This window comes from Lichenostomus cassidix, chromosome 6 (assembly GCF_008360975.1).
Source record: "Lichenostomus cassidix isolate B80296 chromosome 6, HeHo_3.0, whole genome shotgun sequence".
Classification (NCBI taxonomy): domain Eukaryota; kingdom Metazoa; phylum Chordata; class Aves; order Passeriformes; family Meliphagidae; genus Lichenostomus; species Lichenostomus cassidix.
Window position 1 is genome coordinate 29,172,521 of NC_139487.1, and position 22,933 is coordinate 29,195,453.

The 22,933-nt window shown below is 49.1% G+C and overlaps 1 protein-coding gene across 6 annotated transcripts in view; it reads left to right on the top strand.

The window, feature by feature from the left end:
• Positions 1 to 10,646: 10,646 nt before the first annotated feature.
• The window catches only part of ARID5B (AT-rich interaction domain 5B), a 114,412-nt gene continuing 102,125 nt past the window's right edge, over positions 10,647 to 22,933 (top strand). The window contains exons 1-2 of one of the 6 annotated variants that reach the window (XM_085064240.1): positions 10,647 to 10,802; positions 10,985 to 11,245. In XM_085064240.1, the coding sequence (XP_084920366.1) occupies positions 10,782 to 10,802; positions 10,985 to 11,245 (282 nt within the window). In that variant the 5' untranslated portion in view covers positions 10,647 to 10,781. Of the gene's footprint in view, positions 10,803 to 10,910; positions 11,246 to 21,270; positions 21,295 to 22,933 lie in introns of those variants that run through there. The other 5 variants (XM_085064242.1, XM_085064241.1, XM_085064239.1 and 2 more) reach the window with 5 other exon arrangements.

Consider the following 22,933-nt stretch of genomic DNA (forward strand, 5'->3'; position numbering starts at 1 on the left):
TTGAGTCCTTGTCTCTTGTAGAGAGGTGGAGGGCAGAGGGAAGAGCCTGGAGACACTCCCAGTTTGTCACTGGGGCACTGAATGGGGGCCAGCAGCAGCCAACCTGGGAAGTCCTCAGATCTCAGCCAGGAATGGTTGTTGAAAGGAGCTTCGTTAGGCACTCCTGACTGTAAGTTTTGGGAAATCAGAGTTTTGTTTTTATTTATTTCAAACATTCAGCTACCAAGAATAAAATAAGGACCTCTCATATGTGTTTTGGAGAGCTAATGAAATGTACAGGTCTGCAGAAGCCTTTGCCATGCGCAATTAGATCAGCATTGCAAATCTATCCGAATGTGGTGCTCCGGCATCAGCCTCCAGATGACACGTAACATGTTTGCAGTTTGATCGCCTTCACTCAAAAGGTTGCCTACAATATTTTTGTATTTAGATTTATTTTTGGAGTTCATGGTTGAAAGATTTCAGCTCTGGGCAGCCTTTCCCATGGCTTTTAGCAGCGACACTTGCAGTTGCGTTTCACGTAATTAAACAGCCAACAATACTTAATGAAGAAATAAATAACATCAATAAAGTAGTAAATAATTATATGCAGGCAAACACCAAAGACATTATCCATCAGGCAACAGCTGTGAGCATTAGTTTTGATTAATCAATAATGTTGTACAATAGGAGCAGGAATGCTGGCCAGGCCTCTGGGGGAATCACCTACGCTTTTCTAAGCAGCAAGCATTGTGATTTTAAGCAGAACTTTCAGCAGAATCTTTAATTAAATGTAACAGCCAAGAGCTCCTCCAGCAGCAATGCTGCACTTCTCAAAGCCCACCAAGCAGCTGGAGTTTAACCAAGACCCATTTAAGGAATTGTCTGTAGTTGGGAGGGTTTCTTGGTACGTCTGTGTCGGGGGATGCCAGTGGGGTACCACATCCATCAGCAAAGGCACTGGGCTGAGGGTGCTTTGTGGAGTTTGGTGACCCTCCTGGCAAGGGGCCAGCGGTGCCTGGCTTGTGCCACCTGAGAAAAATGAGCTGGAGCTTTTGGCTCTGCCTCCACCAAGGTGGCAGCAGGGCATGCCTGGCCAGCCTGCAGCTGGGGCCTCATCCCAGTCTGGGCAGCTCTCAGAGCAAGCGCCTGTTCTGTATTTTGTTTCCAAATGCAAATACGGTTGAAATTTCCCACTGGTGCTGTGGCTCCTTGGAAACCTGGTGTGGCAGATTCATGACAAAATCAGCAAAGTCTGGTTTGTCTTTATCTGTACCTCCTGGACAGAGGAGCCTTAACAAAACTTCCAGGAGGAATGGATCTTCTCCCAGGTATTCCCCTCTTCCTGAGCGCTCCTGCCACCAGCCCACTGAATTCCATGGTGCCGCTGTCTGCTTGAGCAGCACCCCTGGGTTGTGCTGAGAGGCTCCACTGCAGTCAGCCAGCCAGATCATGGGCTTCTTCCTCTTTTTTTATTTTTTCCCCATCTTTAATATATTAAGAGCTTTACAAGAAAGTAAACCATTGAGAAAGGCTGATCATGGCACCAGATCCCAACTTAGATAAAAGGTACAAAGTTTTATAGCCGTTATCCCATCAAAAGGGAAAGAGGGGGAAGGGTTTCTGGCATGTCAGGGACAGGTTTACAGAGCCGTTGTCCACATCTTGATGGTTTGTGCCTCATGAAACTAATTGCTGATGACTTCTTGAAATCTGAATAAGCAACAGCACCATGTTGCTTTCACCATGAGTCCAGTGCTGGGGACACCTCCCCACCAGCGGAGACAGGAGCACAAAAGCAAGTGAAATGAAGGCTGTACCTTGGCTTGACATGAACAAAACAGATGTGCAGACCCACTCCTGAAGGGTTACTTTAATTCTGTGAGATGGCAGATGCACATAGGAATTTTGCATGCATAAGGCACATGGGTTTGTTGAGCTAAAAATGGCAAATCTCGAGAGAGGGATGGACAGGGAAAGCCCTTGGCTCTTATTTGAGAAATAGAGGTTTGCAGAAAGCAATGGGGGAAACATTCACATGGCTTAAAAACCCAGACACTGCTCAAAGACCAGTCTTGAGGCCTTTTTTTCCAAGCCTTATCAGCGGGAAAACCAGGAACAGAAATCTCACATGATAATTGCTGATAGTGCAACAAACCCCGGAGGGTTTCCTTACCCGCTTCTCAACATGCAGGCACTAATAAACTCCTGTGTTAACATTAATATTCCTGATAGTCTCTGTGGGCTCCTTCTCCCAAACGTGAATCTCATTAACATCTGCAAACCCAAAGTAAATTTGTGGGTGTTTAAAGGTGTATCCTGTAAACTGAAGGGCTGCTGCCTGCTCACAGCCCTTCAGAGCACCTGCCAGCCAGGTATGGCAGCACTGACTGCACTTCTGGGGTCTGGCATGGCAAATGGGTACTGCCAAATCTACACAAATCTGGTTTCACCCTCAGATAATGCCAAGTGAAAATTTATGATCTCCTCCCTCCCCTGTGAAGGACATGTGGGGTGTTCCCAGGGGCATACATGGACATTTCTCTGTGGATGCTAAGGCTGGTGAGGACAAATTGACTGTTTCTTGCAAAATAAAGTCTCAGTTTTGTGTTTTTAAATAATTAATACAGCGTAGGTAGCCTATAAAACTCATGGCTTTCCCTAGAAGACAGAAAAGCCTATCAATAAGCTACAACTAAGGGCAGGATTTGGAGTTCTTTTTTTAGTTCTTTATCACATTCTTTCACAGAGTACTCCTATTGGCTTCTTCAGGAACAGTACTTACGGCAGATAATAATTTGTTCAATGAGATAAATAAAAAATTACAGATAAATTTTTTGGTATGATAGGGATCTCTCTCCAGAAAAGCAACATTTTAATAGCAGATAAGATATTGACATGACTTCAGAGTAAAGACTTATTCTAGGTCCAGTTGAAAAGTACCTTAAATACTACTTTTTCCTAACTGGAATAAGGTTTCTGCAGACCTTTTTTTCCCAAGCAGACAATATTTGGTATCTTGTGCACTGCATCAGATAAGACAAGTGGATGATGTTCAGGTATTTCTCTGCAGTCCTGTTATTCCTGCTTTGTTTTATTGAGATGAAGCTCTGGATTCCTAAACCTGGGAAGGGCAGATCTCATCAGGCCTCCTCCTTTCTTGCTGTCCTGAACATGTGTTTGCCACTGACTCTGCTCAGAATGGGTTTTCCCTTAGGTTGCTGTTTTCTGGTCATTTTGGTAGGGGTGGAAGTGCTGCCACCAAGCGCAGTGCCCAGCACCCAGCTCTGGCCTCCCATGGCTGTCACCAAGGACCATGCTGTCCTCTGGTTTCACCAAAATGCAGAGCTTGGGAGTGAGATCTTTTGGAAGGACTGCAATTTTTAGATCCCTTTTTATTGCTAAGATAGGTAAAGCACCTCTCAAAGTCATTATTCAAATGTGGCATATGTTTTGCTGTGAATTTTCAGTAGAACTCTTTCCAGTGATTTCCAAAATAAATGAGACTTTGCATAGTACTTTTTCTGTATTTAACATTGCCTTCCTGGCTTTGCAGCCAAGGCTTCCTTTTAAAGGCATGTGCATGAGATTATGCAATCGTAGTATTCCGGATACCCAGAGCAATTAAAATAAATCAGGCTAGGTATAATGAAGATGAGCCAAAGCATCTGTTTCTCAAGAGGATTTAAAAAAACCCCACCAACACTATCATCCCCGGGGGCCTGAATCCATGGTGGTTAGACCTCAGAGATTCTTGTACTTCAGAAATGTGTCCAGCATTCACTTGGATAAGAAAAGGAGGAGCTGCAAAAGAGGAGAGGACTCTGATATGGCAACTATCCCTGCTCCCTGAAAACAGTGGCTGGATGACCATGTGTGGTAAAGCTGGACTTGCAGATTAATTCCATCTCCCTTCTAGTGTTTTAGTTTGACATGTGTACCTGGATGGAGAGGAGGAGGAATGATTTCTGCATTGTCTCCAGTGTTTACCATACGTATCTTGTATTTATAATCTGTATTTATTTATGGTGGTGTCTCAGCAGGAGGTGCAGAAATACCCATCTCCCCCAACACCAGTGCCAGGGACCAAAAGTGATCTGGGACAGAGGAGCACTTGCTTATTGGGCCACTTGTCCTGCAAGACAAGAAGTAGCCTTCAGGCTGTAGAGTTGAGGTACCAGGAGTATTCTGATTTGTTTACCCCTCCAATGCCACTTGGCACCAGATGCCAAAAGCTGTTCTCAGGCGAAACTAGGAAGGGGGCAAAGTGAGGGGCAGTCCCCAGCAGATTGTCTGCTGAGCTGCCTTGCTTAGGTAGAAATGGCTCAAGGACAGCTTAGCCAAAGGTTAAATGTTGCTAAACTGTACCAGATGATTGAGTCATCAGTTTTGTGACATTTGTAGCGGAGGTAAAGGATGAAGACATAGGAATAACTGCAGAAGATACTGCTAGCACTTACCAGGAAAAAATCTGCATGCAAAGGGAACAGCAAGTCATGGTGGTGGACACACCAGCCCTGGAGATAGTCAGGGAACCTCAGGAACTCATTCTCTATGTCATTGCATCTCATCCTAGTGCTGGCAAAAAAAGATCTCAATAACTGGGAGGTCAAATGTCCCTTCACAAACCAAACTGGGTAAAATAGAAAAACTCAATCCCCAAACAGCTGAGCAAGAATTGTCCCCAGGCACTTAGGCATTAGGAAGGCAGTCAAAGTCAATAAGGAGGTAAGTCCCCTGTTTTTCTATGAGGGCAGGGCAGAAAAAGGCAAAATTTAAGTTTGGCTGGTGCATCCCCTGCCTGGGAAGCCCACCTTGCCCTGGCTTGCTTCCCAGCAGCACTGGCTGCTCCCTCTGAGACAACTGCTTACCATCCTCTGGGGCCCACAAAAATTCTTTTTGAAAACAGGGATTTTCTCAGAAAAAAAAAGAAGCCACAACAGCTCAGACTTGCTAAGTGGAAAGAGGTCTGCTTGTTTACTTAAACCGATTTAAATCCAGCACACTGAGAATAGCAACTTGCTTTGACCACTGACTTGGGTAAATATGGCCTGGCATTCTTATGGTGATACTTCCAGCCCAAGCTATCCCCATCATGCAGGGTTATATGTATATATACACACATATGTATATTTTCACTAAAAACAGTTGAGGTAAATTATTTGACAGGAGATGGATGTGAAATGGCTGGTGTGCGTTTCCTGTGCGTCGTTTGGAAAGTGAAGCCCATCTAAAGCCCTACCAGGCAATGTCCCCTTCCAAGCCTTATGATTATAAAAGAAATAGTTTGGTCAGATTCGGGAACATTTCCAGTAGAGAAATTTTATTCAGGATTTGGTGAGAAGGCAGCTATTTTTAGCAGTTAAATTAGCATGTTTTCTGAAGTGATCCAGGCAGGAAAGGATAGCCAGGGATTGCTCACTGGACAGTGACAGGGTTTCAGCTTTGAAGTGACAATTCAGCCCTTGTGACGTGAGATGAAACGATCTCCATGGCCTCAGCCCCCTTTTCCTTCTGCAGCCATCCACGCTACCACAACACATAACAAGACATAATTTTACATAAGTAGAAGACTGTGCTCTGAGCCAATATACGTGTCGTACCTGATTGAATATCGCCATTTCAGAGCCACCATCTAATCACATTTTTCAGGCTGTGTGAACAAAATAATGTTGTTATAATTACACAGAGTGTTTGTGTGTATGCGCGCATGTGTATTATATATGTATAATGACATTACGATGATAATATAGCTGTTTCTATTAGCTCTGTGGTATTAATAAGGTATGACAGAAAGTTATTTGATACCATTTGAAATCCCACTTGCATTTTCATATTGCTCTCAGATGTAATTCAGGGACTTGATTTTTATGAGTTATGGCTCTGATGTCACTTGTATTTTTGCCTGTAATAGGTCCCACTGGAGCAAAATTCATCAGACTCAATTAACAGCATCTGAAAAGTGTATCTTGGTTAGCAACCGATCAGGCAGAAATGGTGTGGGCTCTGTTTTAGCTGACCCATCACCTTGTGCCACTGCATGGAATCAGCTTTGCAGGCAGCAGTTAGCAGCGGCTGCAGCTCAGTTACTGTAAGAGTAGAGCAAATATTTTGGGGGCTGCTCAGCTGCTGGCTCTTGGCATCCCATAGCAGCATCCTGTTAAGGGTTTCAGAATACTCTGCAACCATCTGGGCACCCTCCTACTTCCTGCACATGCAGGTGATCCATCCCTAGTCACTATTTTATCAGTGAATATCTTGATACTCAGTGATTATTTTCCTTAAGCAGCCTGGTCTGGGAGCCCTCTGGCAGTGGGGTGCTTGTTCCAGGCAAGCTGCTAGCAGTGCTATGGGGGAATTAAAAACACAATGCCAGGGCAACAAAAAGAAATGCAAGGTAAATGAAAATAACTCCAAATGCACATATGAATTGAAGACTGGGGTTTGAAAGCTGATCTCTCATAGGGTTTTCTGCTCAGTTTGGTCATTCACTGGGGCTGGTGGATCTTTTGAAGGGAAGATAAATGCTCCAACTCCTGGTATGGATGCTTTGAGCTGGTGATTTGAACATCTGATCTAAAGGGCTCCCAAAGTGAGATACTGATCCCAAAACCTGCTGAAGTGAACATGGGGTGTCATGGCAATTTCACAGGGCTTTGCATCCCATCCCGTGCGCTGAGCGGGAGCAGGGGTGGTATCACCCTCACAGCCTTGCTGTGACTCCATCTCCCACCCTGGGCACTCCCTGTAAAACTCCTCCATGTCTTAAAAGCCTGGAGGGGAAAAGTTCTGAGTAGAGAATCAGTAAGTGAACTGGAGCCCCCAGCACTGCTGGCTTCCCCCCCGTGCAGGCTCAGCCCCATCGCAGCATGGGTCAGGCTGCGTTCCCTTCCAAGCACAAAGCTGGGCTTGAAGACTCCAATTGCTTCCTGTCTCCCAACATGCCTGACCACAACTATTTTTAATTGTAAGGCATGAAAATAAAGTTATTTAATAAATTAACGCTTCAAATGCCTTTTGGTTCAACTTTGGCAGCTTATTAAGACCAGTCTTATTTTGGCTTCTATGCAGTCATTTTCAGCTACCACTCTGTTTGATCCCCATCTTATTTCCTTTGTAATCTACTGATCTTCTGTTGTTATCATTGCTGTGTTTTATGGCTTTGCATTACTTTATTGACTCGGTATACTGTAGACTGCCTTTTTTTTTTCCCCTCTTCACTGAAAATAGCCTTTTATGAGAAGCTTAAGCAAAAGCCTGGAATGTCCAAAGGAAAGCACAGAAACATTACAACATTTTGCAAATTTCTTTTGGCCAGAGAAAGTTACAAAATATTCATATGAAGAAACTTACTCAGTGCCTGCAGGACAAAATCCAACTTTTGATAATATGTGGAATTTCAATTTCTCCTATAAACAGGCTCTGTAATTTTTTAAAATTTATTATTTTGAAGTATTAAGAGTTTTCTGGCAGGGAGGGGGAAGGCTCCTTATGACTGATGTCAGAGCAATGATGAGAATGCATTGTTGAGAATATGTACTCTTTTGCACTGCCTCAGCCACTGTTGCTATCCCATTCCAAATGCTACCAACATTAGAAACTTAAACAGGATGCTGATGGTCCTACCAGCCAGCACCACCGGATGGAGCAACACCAAGGGCTGGGGGCTGGAGCCAAGGGGATAGAGGGTGAACCCTCCTTTTGTTCATGCTGGACCCTTTCTCCTGCCCCACAAACAATGAGCTCCTCTACAGCTGCAGGTTAGGTGGGGTCAGTGCATGGAGTAGTGACTTGGGTCATCCCGCATAGCCCCTGCCTCCCAGCATGTTATATGGATGGATAATCATCCCCCTGCTGAGAGGACCAAAACATGTCCTTGCCTGGTGATTCAACCTAACCACCTTCCTGATGGCAGTTATAACACCATGGCTTGGAGGGATACTTGGAGTAAGACTGTGGCTGGTGGGAAGGTGGCAACTATCAGAGCTGTGAGTGATGCTCCATGCAGTAGGGAGGAGCTCAGGGCTGGCACCGAGGCTGCCAACAGTGCCCGGGCCCAGCTGCTGGGGTAGAAGCAGAGGGATTTGCCCCAACAGAGGTGGGAAGTTCTCTTTGCTACTTGATTATATATTGTGGGAAAGGAGCAGCCCTACCTGCCTGAGAAAAAGAAAACGAATAAACAAATAAAAACCTGTTTGTGCCCAATATATTGTAACAATCATTTGAGGACGGTTTTATCTGTGTGAGAATATAACCCTGATTAAACATGCCAAGGTCAGTGAAAACAAAGGTGAATTGCTGAAGGAATGCATGTAATTCTCGCCAGGAGTTCACCGGGGGTAAAATGGAGCAGCACTCCCTGTTTTGCAGGGATGTGTCGAGGTGTGGGTCTCACTTGCATCACCTTCCATAGCTGCCCAGCCCCTGCCAAACATCCTCCCCCCAGGGGACTGAGCTCCCATGCACAAAGTGACAAGACTTTAATGGCCAAAAGGGCTCCTATTCGCTGCTCACCTGCGCTGTTCTGCTGGATTTGCCCGTCCAAGCCGTGCTGGTGCTGGGTGGAAGCCCAAGCACCGGTACCCGCTGGCTTTGTGCCGTCCTCATCCAGCATCCCAGCCTGGTCCCGGTGGCTCACAGCGTTCTCACTGCTGTACGAGCCGTGAGGCCACAGAGCGGACAGGCACTCAGGACAGCTCAAACGGATGTAGGGCAGGAAAGATGAAACCTCTTACAAACTGGAAGGAATTAGTAATTCCTCCAGAAGAACGAGCAAAAAAGCAGCCTGCCCCTGGAGAAGCACCAAGCATCCCAGCCAGGCGCGAGCGCCGAGGATGTCAAGGTGAATCACTCACGGCAGCAGTGCGAACCTTGCCCAGATTCCCGTGCCCCCTCCGATCTCGCTGCCCGGGGGCTAAGAGAGCCTTCGCCTGCGCCTCGCGTGGGGGACATCATCGCTTGCAGTGGGGTGGGCCCCTGGCTCCCAGCGGGATTTGTGCACCGCCCGTCTCCCGCTGTCCGGCACCGCCGTCCCTCTGTGCCCCGCGCCGCCCGCAGCACGGCCGGGGCAGCGGCCGCCCGCCAGGGGGCGCCCCGGCCGCGGCGCCGCCGCCCGCACTTGTTGCTGCCCCCCGCGGCGCGCGCTGTGTCGTGATGCACGCGGCGCTGACGTCACCGCTGGCGTCATTATTAACGATTTCATTTATTTATTTATTTGCTCGTTTATTTATTTGCCTATTTAATTATTTATTTGTTTCCGTTTCAGGGCGCCCCGGTGGGGCGGCTCCGAGCATATGCCTTCCCTTGCCTCCCTCCCCTGGGATCAGGGCCCGTGCAGGGGGCTGGGGGGGGATGAGCCAAAAATTGGGAATAAAGTGCCATTCCTGAGGAAAGCGGGGGGGGGGGGGAAAGTTTGTGCCCGCGGAGCCGCTTTGTAGCGCTCCCTCCCCCCCCCCACCCCCGCCCGCTCTGCGGAGCCAGGATTGGCTGCGCTGGCGCGCAGTGATGGACCCCCGGGGAAAAGGGCGAGAAGGACAGAGCTCCCCCAGAATGATCCGCCCGTCCCTGTCCGGGGCTGGGTGGATGGGGGCTTCCGCGGGCGCGGGGGGACCGCGCAGCCCGCCCGCCGCAGCGGCATCTACCTGCGGGGCTGCGGCTCCCAGCGCCCCGATGGGAACTTTCCGTGCCCGGCGCTGCGGGCGGCCCTTGCGCCGGTGCGGGGCCAAGTGCGGAGCCGGCGGTACCCGCCCCTCTCGCCGGCCGGGGCTCCCCGCGGCTGAGGCTCTCGGCGGCGCCCAGAGCTGCCCGCGTCAGGATCGCGGAGGCTGCGCGGGATGCGCAGAGCCGGCGGCTCTCCCCGATGTGCGGCGCGGCCGCAGGGGGCGGGCGGGGCGCAGGTAAGGGGCCGCCCCCCTCCGCGGGGCGCGCGGCCACCTGCCCGCCGCCCCGCGCCCCTCCGCGCCCGCGGAGCCATCGCGCCGGGCCCCGCAGCGGCAGCACCGGCGGGTCCCGCTGCGCGCCCATGTCCGTGGGCGCGGAGGGAGCGCGCCCATCGCCGCCGCGCTCCCCCTCCCCCGGCTGCGCTGTCTGTTCCGGCCGAGCCGCGTCCCTGCGCGCAGCGCCATGAATATTGATGTGTTTATATAATCGATAACCCACTTTCCATCCCTTCCCGGGGAACAGCGATAAATAAATTAGGGACGCGCCGCCCGCCCTCCGCGGGCCGCCGGGGGGGCGGCAGGGGGTGCAGCCCCCGCTGTGCGCTCCGCGGTGCCGGCGGTGGGAGCGGGAGCGGGCGGTGGGAGCGGGCGGTCCCGCCGGGCGCGCGCGGACGAGCAGCGCCCCTCGCGCCGCAGGAAATGGTCTTTATATTAGACATATACGGGCAGGTCCTGTCAGATCAGCAGCGCGCCCGCCAGCCCTTTCGGCCCCCCAAAAATCGCCGAGCGCGGGTCGGGGCCCCGCCGCCGCCCCGCCGCCTCCGCGCCGCCCCCCCGGCGCCCGCCGCCGCCCCGCGGCATTTTTGCCGGGCCGGGGCGGGCCGCGGGGGCCCGGCCGGCGTCGGGTGGCGCCGGCGGCGGGACGCGGCGGGGCGTCGGCGGGGCGGCGGGCGGGGGCGGGCGGCAGGGGGCGTCGCCGCGCGCGGCGGGGCGGGAGGCGGCGGCGGCGGCGGGGCGGCGCGGGGGCGGCGGCGGCGGGGGGCGGCGGGCGGCGGGGCCGGCTTCGCCCTGCCAGGACCTGCCGGGCTCCATTCACGCCAACAAGTTTGGGAGAATGTTGAGTTCAATCGCGCCGGAGCCGCGATGGAGCGCAGCGCACTGCAGGTACCGCGCCGCCCCGCGCCCCCGCCCCGCCCCGCGCCCCCCGCCGCCGCGGAGCCCCCTCCCTCCCTCCCGCGCTCCCCTCCCGCCGCCCTCCTCCTCCTCCTGCCCCTGCGCGGCGCGGCGCGGCGCGGCGCGGCGCGGAGCCGGCGCTGATGCCGCTGCCGTGTTGTTGTTCCCCGCAGTGGGTCGGCGCCCCGTGCGGCTCGCACGGCCCCTACGTCTTCTACAGGGCGTTCCGCTTCCAGCGCCGCGGCGGCGGCCGGGCGCGGGTCCTCTCCCTCGGCGACTTCTTCTTCGTGCGGTGCCGCGCGGAGGAGCCCGCCTGCATCGCGGAGCTGCAGCTGCTCTGGGAGGAGCGCACCAGCCGGCAACTTCTCTCCAGCGCCAAACTTTATTTTCTCCCCGAGGACACCCCCCAGGGCAGGACCAGTGACCATGGCGAGGTGGTAAACGCGGCGCCGGCCCCCCCTTCCCCCGCGCCCGTCCCCACCTGCATGCCCGGGCTCTGCTCCCCCCTCTCCTGGCTCCCCCCACCCGCGTCCCCCTCCCCGCCGTGCGTGGCGGGGCAGCGCGGAGGGGCCGCGCCGTCGGGGCGCACCGGTGCGCGGTGCCCGGGAACTTGAGCGGGCGGGGGGGAGGAGGGAGGGGGTCGGGGAGCTCCTGGCCCGGCGGGCAGCGGAGTGTGTGCGGGGCTCGCCCTGTCCTTCTCCGGCTCCCTTGACCAAAAACCAAAAAAAAGAAAAAAAAAACCCAGAAAAACAAAACACGCGGAAAAGCGGGAGAAAAAAAACACGTTGGGGGGATTTCAATATTGTTCGGGGCTTTTTTTAAGTATTCGATATGTTTAAGAGGGCGGAAATTACGAAATGGAGGCAGAGGGAGATCAAACGCTCTCGAGCTGGCAGGGACGTGTTGAATAAAGTGATAAATGACAGGTACGGGAATAATACATTCAAATAACTTGCAGATATGCCTGGGCGTATTTCGGAGCCGCCGCGCTCCCGGCGCAAACGCGCTGCGCGCCGGCACCCTCCGCCGGCGGCCGCGCAGCCCGGGATGGGGCCGCGCAGCCCCGCACCGCCCCGCCCCAGCCCCGAGCCCTCCCGTTATCTGCTTTCCAAATTCATTGCTTCAGCGCGGTCCGTAGTCTGGGGCCGGGGACGGTGAGGTACCCAGGCAGGGCTCCAGGGATGGAGAGGGTCCCCGAGAGGTGCTGGAGACCAGGCGGGACGGGGACGAGATGTGTTGGGGGAACTTCTGTTGGAGATGCCGGGGGGATGGGTCCAAGGGGGGGTCGTGCGCTGGGGCTGTTTTGGGAGGCACGCGTGGCTGTAGGTGCCGGCGTAGCCGTGTAGCCGCACACACGCGTACGCAGCCGAAACGCGTTTCAGAGCCACCTTCGCTCGCTGCCACCTCTTCACTTTAATTTTCTGTGCGTGCCGCTGAGATAAGGGAGCCTTTTCCTAAGAATCAGGGAGATGACAGTGAGCAATGGATGCTCTGAAATTGCCCGTGGTGACTATTTAAAACTGTGCCTCTGCGTGTCTCGTGTGTGTGTAAAATGAAAGATATTTGGAAGGGAGGGGGGTGGGGAAAGGGACACAAATCATTTTAATACGCCTTAATGATCAGCTCATGTTACTGTGGTAGGAACATCAGAGAAAATTAATCCTACCATTACGAGTAAAACATTGCTCTGGTACGAGAGTTCTCAGCTGCATGTACCTTCCTAATAATACGCACAATTTTATTTATTTTTACATGCAAACACCGCTAGTAATTAGCCGTGTGATTATACTTGAGCATTTCATTGGGGCTTTAACTGATGTCATTCTGCATTATTCAACCATATGAAAACAATTTTCAATTAAGATAATGGCACGCCTTGAAATTATGCAAATGCAGGCCGTATTGTGTAGAATAATTATGACAAATGTAAAGCAGGTAAAAAGTTTCCTAATGCAGTTGTGTTTTACACCCCGGTGATGTCATTTCCCCTCTGGCCTAAGTTAGTCATTCATTAGCAGAGTAGCAGCAGCAGCAGCAGCAACAGCAACAGCTCTGAGTGATACTTCTCTGGCAGGGAGCCTACAGAAACCGGCACTGAGAGCCAGGGCCTAGAGAGGGCAACATAACACTCCCATTAAGAAATGTACTTTGTTTTCACTTACTCCATTAACTTGTTTATAGACATAGGAATGATTTTTTATGATCGATTTTTAATAGTTCGGAACGATCCGAACGGTGCTCGGGGACGTGCAGGCAGCAGAGAGACAAAAGGCTGGGTGCTGGCTGGGTGGGGGTAACTGCTCTCTTTGCGGCGCAGGGGTGGCTGTTTCCCCTAAGCACCCCAAGGTCCCGGTCCCTTTGGTAAGTGACATGCATATTGGTCCCAAAATCGGTCCCAAAAGGGGCAGCACGGCTGCCCTTGGGGTCACAGGTCTTCTAACTCTGGACTGGGTTCCTTTTGTGGGAGGACACGTGGCTCTTGACTCAGAAGTGGCTTATAGCTGTCAGGGTTGGCCTTATTTGTGGTGAGGGGCTGCTGATGGAGTAAAACACCTCATCCTGCATTCAGGGAGTGGGGATGGAGTGAGCCAGGGCTCAAGTATGTATTGCAGATCTGTGGTGTCCGAGGCAAAGGGTGACAGGGGCGCTTGCTGTCACTGAGATAGTTGGTGAGGGGAACGAGTGGCTGAATAGCAGGCTTGCGAGGGAGCCCACTGGAGATTTAGGCACAGTCTCCAGCAGCTAGCTGCACTAGCAGTGTGATTCATAGAAGCAGCTGGCTGCCTGTTTGCCATAATAGCAGCACTGACACTATGACAATATTCAGTTAGTGGCTGTGAGGAGGGAGGAGAAGCGAGGAGGGATGTAATGCTTCTATTACTCAGAAATTTCTGATGGCGTATTTTATCTGATTGCCAAATGTTTGAGCTAATCAGCAATAAGTGTAAATACAAGTCTTTTTATAGCTAGCTGAATTCATCATCCAGATTTAAATATAACCCTGACTGCTGCTAAAACGGATGTTTCTGTGTGCTGCCCAGATCCATGGAAGGTTCAAGCCCAGGTGTGCTTCTTCTGTAGTACCCTTCCCTCCACCTAAGGCACAGCATCCCCATCACCATAGTGGAGAAACTCCCTTTCAATGCCTGGAGCTGGCCAGAGGGATTGCTTCTCAGGGAGTCTCAGTGGATGGTGGATATGGGATGGGACTGCTCACGTGCCGCAGGTCCAGGTGCTCATTGCATCCCAAGGAGACATTCTAGGACCAGCTCCTATCACACTTAGACCGGGGGTTTTGCTGCACAGAAGCAGTGGAGGAGACATTTTTGTAAGAGCAGCAATGTCTGTTGGAACCACTGTTAGGTGAACTAGAAGAGTTTTGTGGTACTTCATCGGAAACTTCGTTGCTGCTTTTAAAACACGGGCCTGAGCACGCTGCTTCCCACCTTGCTATCCAGCCCAGACACTGCAGCAGGTGCAGCGCTGGCCAGAGAGCCAGAGTAGCCTTCTCTCTCTTCCCTCCAGGAGGGAGGAAGTGATTCTCCTCCATCCCTGCAGGGCCACTGCCAAAACAGAGTCCTTTGCTGAAGGAAGTGACCACCTTGCCTTGACTTTCTCATTCTCTCTGGTCCAGTGCAGTTCCCTGTGTCACCTGCTGCATGGGATGGGAAGACCTCCTGGATGGCGGGAGCTTCACACAGGGGTCAGAGCAGGATGCTTGAGGGCCTGTGAAGATCCAGAGGGAGTGGCTCTAAGGGCACCCCATTGTGCTTGAAACAGTTTAATGGGGTGCCTGTGGAAAGCAGCCCCCCAGCTTTGCTTGGCACCCGAGTGTGAGAAGCTGTGTGCCATCAGAAAGCGCCTGCCCAGTCCCTTCGTGCAGCACCCTGGTCCTGTGGCATTCAGGGGGCACGAGGTGGGCTCACCCTCCAGCCCACAGGGTCTTGGCCAAACCCTTCTCCAGCTCATTTGCTGCTCTCTGCTCCAAGGGGTGGTGTGGGGTTGTGGAATGACTGACCTTTGCAGAAGCAGTTGTAGAGCAAAATGCTTGTTAGTGCCTCATGTTTTCATGTTTTTAAAGGTGTTGGCATTAATTAGACTAGGCTTAAAAATATATTTCAAAGTTGGTACTCATTAAATCCAGGGATGGCATTTCATGTGATGCATACAATTCCTACAAAAACCTAAACAAGCAACTAATTCATTTTGCATGTTATGACATTCCCTGCATCTTGGTGAGTGCTGCTTCCATTGAGGCTGGACTGTCAGTGGGGATCTGCCTTTGGTTCATTCATCAGCAGCAAAGTTTACTACGAACTCATGTTGATTTCATCTCCTCTCCCAAACTGGGGATCTGATGCAATGCTTTTCGCCTTGCAAATAATCCTTACTCATGCAAGTAATTTACATGAGTAAGCGTTGCTCATACAGAGGAGAGGAGAGAGCTAGTTTCCTGTAATTATTTCCCTAGAAGTATTTTGCATTTTCAGACTAATTGAGGGAAAGGAAAAAAAAGTCACTCCATAAATGTGTGTCATTTATAATTGCTGAAGAGATTCTTCCAGAGAGTTAGGGGAGGCAGTGGGTTTGTTCTCTCTTCATTTTGGGACAGATGCTGCTGACAGCATCCCTCGAAAGCCTGGTTCGTTCCGTAGGGGCTCTCAGTATGTGGGGGTCCTACCCCAGTGCAGAAAGGTGGCATAGGCTGCTCTCGGCGTGGTGTCTTGTTATATACCAACAGTGCTTTATTGCCACCTCTCTAGAAAAATGTGTTACTCCCTTTGCACAGTAATAGTTTTGGGTTTTTTTGACAGACAGAGGAATCTGTATACTCTTACTTGAAATGAGAACAGCCCCGTTTTAGTCTCCATGGTGTGTGCCTTATGCTCGTATCTGTCAACACTGGTAATGGCAACACGTTTCAAACATGCAGATTATGATTATTAAAGGGTGCTTTAAAAATCATGCTAATAGCATCAATCTCCAATGTACACTTGCTCAAATTAATTCAGCTTTGGAAATCAGGCACACTGTAATAGCAGTGTTAGAGAAATGGCATTTGTCATAAAATATCATGGGTTTGGTAATTGCATATCCACTCTGTATATTTTTATCTCTCTCGCCACCAGTAGCATATGCTGGCAAAGGAAGGAGAGGGCAATGATATTACTTAGAGAAGCCACATGTTGCTAGCCATTAGCCAGCAATCTGGAGTATCTGGTCATTTAAGGCAGATTCATTTTTAAGTTTTTGTTTGTTTGTTTTGTTGTTGTTTTTTGGGGGCTTGTTGTTGTTTTTTAAACTTCTTATTTTTGTTTTATTTTCTTTCCCCTTTCCCTCCCCTTGTCTGTGCATTCAGACTGTAAAATACACCCACTGCTTTCCAGAGTTGCTGTTCCCAGTCTGATCAGTGGCACTAAACATTAAACTCTTGTCTTTGGAGAATAATAGGCCTCACATGGTACACCCTCAAGCATGTTGAGATACTGTGCAGGCTGGAAAATAAAAATGTTCTAATTGTGTCTTTTAAATAAGCATAGGAGTGAATTAATTAGACTATATTTTGTCTTTAGTTGCTTAGTTACACAATAGTATTCCTAAGCGCAAGTAAGATAAACTGGCTCTTTTTGTGCTGCTTGTCCCTTAATCATAATTACTGTATTGCTCAGGAGAGTAACGCATACATAGATTTTGCATTTTTAATAATATTCAAACAATATGCGAATGATATAGAAAGTATGTTCTGATTCAAGCTCTCGTATGCTTTTATTCGGGAAGAAGTTCTACTGCTATGGGAGCAATATTTGCATTAGTTGCTCAGAGATGTAGTTCTGGGAAATACATAATTGAAATATTCTTGCAATGCTTGTTCTGGCCCTTTCATTCGCATTCAAAATAACAATGCCTCAAGTCTCTGAACAGTCATCCACTCTTGATTTAAGAGCTTTTTTTCTTTGTGTGCGTGTGTGTGTTTGTGAGTGTGCAGTGTGGGTTCACACCCAGTGTTAACCCTGCGCAGCCGAGACGCTCGCGTGATTCATAGTGTCGTATCAAGTTGAGCTTTTTATTTGTAGCTAAAATGCAGTCAGAAGGTCAGATGAACATCGGCATTTTATGGCATTAATCCAATGACCTTAATGCTTGGCAGGCGTCCATGTTTCTATGCGAAGGTGCCAGGGCTATAGATAATAAAAGAGTTTGTTTTCATTTTCTGGATATTTTAATCTTTCTTTGCAAAGCGTAGCCTCGGGTTTGGGGGGCTTGGGGCTACTCCCGGGGGCCAAAACTTTAATGTCTTGCTGGGTTGTTGAACGTTAGCTGCTAATGATGGGCAGATTGATACAGATACTGAACAATGGAAGGTTCTGGCAAGAAACCCCCTAGACATGCTCAGTGGATGTATGTGAAAATTGGCTCCATTGTTCTGCTGTATGAAAAGCAAGTAAATTATTTACAGATATTTGCTAATTAAAGCACATATTGTTTTACCAGCACAATAGAACACAATATAACAAAAGACAAAAGAATAAGCTTGCATAATTTAAACCTGCTAATGCCATGTACTCCTTGTTAAGAAAAATATAATTATGTAATCTATGAGGAAGGCTTTTCGTACTGTAACTGTAGTAGGCAAAATTAGGAATGAATTGCTTGTCAACTTGCCTAAACTAAAACAGCTCTTTGAGATCTGTGAGCTATCTGACAGGAAAACATTTTGACTGAAGCCTATTTTCTCTTTGGTCAGAACTTCTATCTGCAATGACAGATATAAATTCAATTTGAACCTCTGGTTGGGAGTGGGAGGAGGGAGGAAAAAACACCCCAGTCACAAAGGAGGAGGCTCACAGTAGAAACATGTCTAACTGCTCCCAGCCATCCCTCTGTGCACCCCATCTCCACCCCACTTCTGACCCAAATGTACCAGTACCCCAAAAAGCATCCTACAGAGACATGGTGCTGCCGTGCCCCAGGTCATTTTGCCTGTCTCACTTCAGAATTACTGAGTCACATGGAAAGTGCTGCTTGCTAATGCGAGGGAAAGCAAAAACCATAGGACTTCACATGCTTCAGCTGTGTCTTTTAATTTGGTCTCTTCTCTTGCTTTTGGACCCTGGCAGAAGGGATGAACACATCAGTGTGAGTTTCAGACAGCTCTGTGTAGCTGTGCTTAGGCTGGGGAAATACCTGTCACCTGAATTTAACAAGATCATTATAGCCCTTTAAAGTAATTAGGAAAGGATTAATAGATGAAAGGTTCTGCCTTGGCCTCTTTAAAATTCTCTGGTGTGCCAGGTAAATTCCTGAACTGTGTGTGTTTCCCTTCTCAAGGCTCTCCCCATAGGTGCATGGGTGGGGAGAAGATCCAGACCCCAGTGGTCAGCTGTACTCCACAAATCCTTTGGGACACCCCTGTCTGCACTGGGTTAGGGAATGCATGAGGAAATAGCACCAAATGAGGCACTCCAGGCTGGGCGGGGGGGGAAAGCAAGCTGCCCCTGCCTCTGCCAAGCTCAAGAGCCTCTCATGAGGCTTCCCTGTCGTTTAGTGATCCCACCTGTGCAACAGGAGGAGCAGTTCCCACCTGGCAGAGCTGTGCCCCAGTCCCCAGGTCTGCAGCATGCTTACAAGGGTTCTACTGGAGGAGCAGGGGAGTGTATGGCAGGAGAGTCCTTTGTGTGCCTTGTAGGGAGGCTGAACAGGGCATGTCCCAGAGCCAGGCCTTTTCCATGACACAGCCACAATTTTTTAGCCAGTTTGTGATCCCATAGTCTTAAAAAACTGCTGTGTATATTCCCAGCCCACCACAGGCAGCAGGGAGACAGGACCTTCTTACTCTGGAGAAAGTCTCTGAGAGAAGATCAGTCCTGTACAAATGCTGTCTGCCTCTTTAGGGCTGGATATGGTCCCTGGAGGAAGTGCTGCTTGTAGGAGATGATTCTGGAGACCTGGGCTCAGGTTCCTGAGTGACTTCTGGTGAGTGGGTTAGGGCTGAATTGAGATGACCTGGTTTTTGCTACTGTCCCAGAGTTCTGGTAGCATCTGTATGGTAGAGAAGAGCTCTGGACTAAAGACTGTTATCCAGACCTTTTGTTTTGACTGTGTTGTCAAATAAAGCTGATAATGCTTCCCTCATGCATCCAGGTGAATGCATTACTGCAGGAGAGGTGGTTATTGGCAGCAAGCGCCCTCCTTGCCTTCTGCGTGTTTGCAGCATGACCTCCTGCTCCTCAAAGAGGTCTAGAGCAGAAAATGGGATTCCTGAGTCAAGAGCTGCCTTGTTACACATGACACGGGGAGGTCCTTTTCACCTAAATTGCAAAAATCCTAAAATGTACATGGGATGTAAAACCAGCCCAGAATAAGAGAGGCCTTTATGCTCAAATGAAATACGCAGTTCTGTTATCCCCGGTGAATGCAGTCCATAAGAGTCACACTGTATTTTTTGCTCCTGCAGATGAATGTGTTTTCATCAGCAATGTACTGGGTTGTAAAATATGCATTCCCAGCTATCTACTGTGCTGAAGATTTCACGGAAAAGGCTTGAAGATGTTTTCTAATGCAAATCATACTGATCAGATAAACGACATGCAGTGTCTCCTGTAATTATCAGCAAGAGTTTTTACAGTACATCTTCTGTTTCTCTCTAGGCCACATATTTAATGTTAGGAGACAGCCAAGCAGGTGTTTGACACACTTGTGCCCTCCAGAATTCCTTAAATGACCTCTGGAAGCAGTGGAGTGAAAACAGTCTCAGCATGTCAAAATTTTGAGATATCTCAGTTGCTATAATTCTTTTAAGGCTGCCTCAATGTCTCTAAAATATAAATCTTTCCTAGTTATTGGCAATGAGTAAGGAGTTGTGACGTACCATATGCGGGTGTGCAATCAAGATGTATGACCTCCCTATGCTGCCCTGTGACTCCCTGCTTTGTAAGAGTTAATATTTCTTCTAAAAAATAATTATCTGCTTTAAACTATTATAACTACCTGACCTCTTTCCCTGAATGTAAGTATTTCAACCATCTGCTGAGTCAGGCAATACAGCATTCTGTGCTTTCACGAGGCTGTGATGGTTGCTTAGACAACAGTGACATAATATTTAAGCATAACGGCTCTCGAGAAGATGCTGTCCCCTTCTCCCTGGATGACTTCTCTGGAAATGCAAATCCAATATGCTCTTAAAAAAACAAGAGAGAGATGAGAAGGCTTTGTGTCACCATCTTTCTTAACCATCTCCCCATTTTCCACTTGATAGGTGAAAGAACTGTACTTTGCTTAGAAGTCTTGTAAGACATGCTAAAGTTATAGGCTGACTAGATAATCATTTTATAGAAGCAGTGAAAAAAGTGCTTCTTTCTATAGTCAGTGCTTATTTCGAGATTTGAGCAACATTGTGGCTGGGATCATTGCTCCATTGGACCACTGACCATTGGTTGGTCAGTGTCCACCTTAGATAAATCTCATTCCTGAGCAGAGCTGAAATCTGCTGGGTTTTTTCTCATCTTGCTGTATCAGGAAGAAATGGTATTTAGAGACTTAACCATGCAATGGAGACCTCAAAAAATTATCACATCAGAGCATAGCTAATACATGATGGGTTGATTTTTGTATAGATAGAGATATATACGCGCTGTTTGCGACGTGGGTGGTTTTTCATGTTTACACAGAGATATAATTATGAATGACATGAAGGTTATACAGCAGATTTCTTTAATCTTCTAAAGGTTTGTTAGTCATGTGTCACCGTGTACCTGGTTTTTATTTTTTCAACATCTGTATTCCTTTGTCATCTCGTTGAAGGGGTTTCTCTGGAAGGGCTGTGGCAATAGATAGTAGTTGATAACAAATGGGTACAAAGGCTCCTCTGGCTGGCAGAGCCCTGCAGGTCTCACAGCAACTTTTGTTGTGACACAGGCCTTAACCAAAAAGGTGAAGGACCCTTTCATCACCTGGTGCTCAAAAAAAAACCCCCAAAACCCCACAGTAGTTTGGGGTTGAGCTCTTGGAAATGTTGCTTAAGGATGTGTGAAAGCTTGGCAAGGCACCTTGAAATTCCAGAGCTGGTGAGGCGATTGGGTGACCTCAGTTTGGGTGGCATTATGGAGGGGCAGATGACCTCGTGTGTCAGCAGGCTGCCAAGATGTGGGGCAGACAGCCCCTCTGGAGCTGCCAGCGGCTCAGGCTCCTCAGAAAGCAGGGACTGGAGCCACCTGCATTGCCTTGTTGGGTGACAGCGTTTGTATGATGAGGCGCCGAGACTGAAATGTCCCTGGAGACGCAGTCCCACACGGGTGAGATCTGCGTTGGCAGTGGCACTTGGAGCAGGACTGCAGTCTGACCTGCAGTACTGGAGGAGTTGGGAAGGATGTGGACAATTCTGTCTGAATCGGGTCGAAGATGAGTGGTGAGGGAGGGAGCAGGTCTGTCCAGTCCCTCTGTGTGACAGCCAGGGCGACCCAAGGCAGGCCCTGAAATGTTTCAGGTAATTTTTCCATTTCCCGCCAAAAAGTGAGCTAGGCCGCATTTCTGTGGTGCCGCTGTGGTGATCCCTGGAGGTATGAGGGGAGGACAGGGATTTGGGGGCCAGCCTGCCACCCTTGGGGACAGGGATTTGGGGCCAGCCTGGCACCCTTGGGGACAGGGATTTGGGGCCAGCCTGGCACCTTCTGAGGCATGGTTGCTGCAGGGGTGACCGGCTGTCCCTGGGGACAAAGCTGGTGGGGAGGTGACCAGGCGGCCCTGACAAGGGGCCATCAGCTGGAGGCAGGGTGTTCAGCCCAGAGCCCTTGTCACAGCACAGGGACAGCCTGGACTCCTTCAGTATTTTCTATTTGGTTTGGGCTGCTCCCTGGTGCCCTCCTGGGTGCCCCTTTACCTGTGGCTGTGTTTGCAGTCTCGGTGCCATTTTGCAGGGGGCTGAGGGGGGCAGAGCAGCCTTTTCCCTTTTCGCAGTGTCTTTCCCAGGCCCCTCATACCAGTGTGGGGTGCTGAACACCCCATCTTCGTGGCTGGACGTGCTGCTGCCACAGAAAATCACAGTGCTTTTTGGGGTGTGCTTTGCCCAGCTCCCCAAAAGCTCCCCCTGCTCCAGCCTCTGTAGTCCTCCTCCATGGCAGCCTGGGCAGAGCACGCTGGTATCACTTCACCATTGGTACAGCAGGGCTTTTCTTTTTTGCTTTTTGTTTTTGCCTTTTTTTTTTTTAATTCCCTTTTTTCCCTCTCCTGTGTACACATCATGTGCGTGTGTGCGAAGGTTGTATTCTCAAAAACAAGTTTATTCATTGATGATGTAATAGTGATTGTACTTTTCTTTTGGTTAATAAATTGTCTGCTCAGCTTACTTTGTATGCCAGCCAAAATTAGTCATACCAGTTCTTGGAAAGGATATGAAGAAACTAGTAATTGAAATCATAATCATTTGATCATGAGAGCTATTTGGAAAATACTGTTTTAACCAGAAGCATGTCAGATCTCCAAGTCAGGTTTTTGTTGGGTTTTTTTTTTAATTTAAACTGCTGCTAAATAGATTTCTCTGGTGTGGAATATTAGAAATTGTGTAGTAGCTGGTGGTGTTCAACGTCCTAAAAGAGGACTTCATCCAGAAATTGCTGAGACTGTCTGCAGTCAGGCTGATATTTATATATATGTATTATTTTTTTCCATCCTGACATTTAATAATCACCATGTAATAGCTATAAAATGCATAGCAACTACAGCTTTTTTATTTCAAGTGGATGGTGTAATGAAATTGGGTGAAGCCATCCATTGAAATTGTACTTTGTAGTACCCAGTGCTTGTTTACAAAGTATTGACGTTTGTCATAAACAGAGATTTAAAGCATCGCTGTTGTTGTTTGTTGTTTGGTGGAGGCTCTTATGCTGCGCAGCGATAAAGGAAAAGATTTTATTACAAGCTTGCTTAGCATATAAGCATGCTGTTCACTTCTGACCAAATATTTGTTATTGCACTAAATGTAATGAAGATGCTTGCTTGTAAAACAGCTTTGTGTTATATAAGGAAGAGTGGAATATCAGATCTATTTTTTTACTAGAAATACTTCAGGTTTTGTATTGTGTGCAACTTGTCACAATAAAGCTTTTTTTTTTTTTTCCATTGAGCAG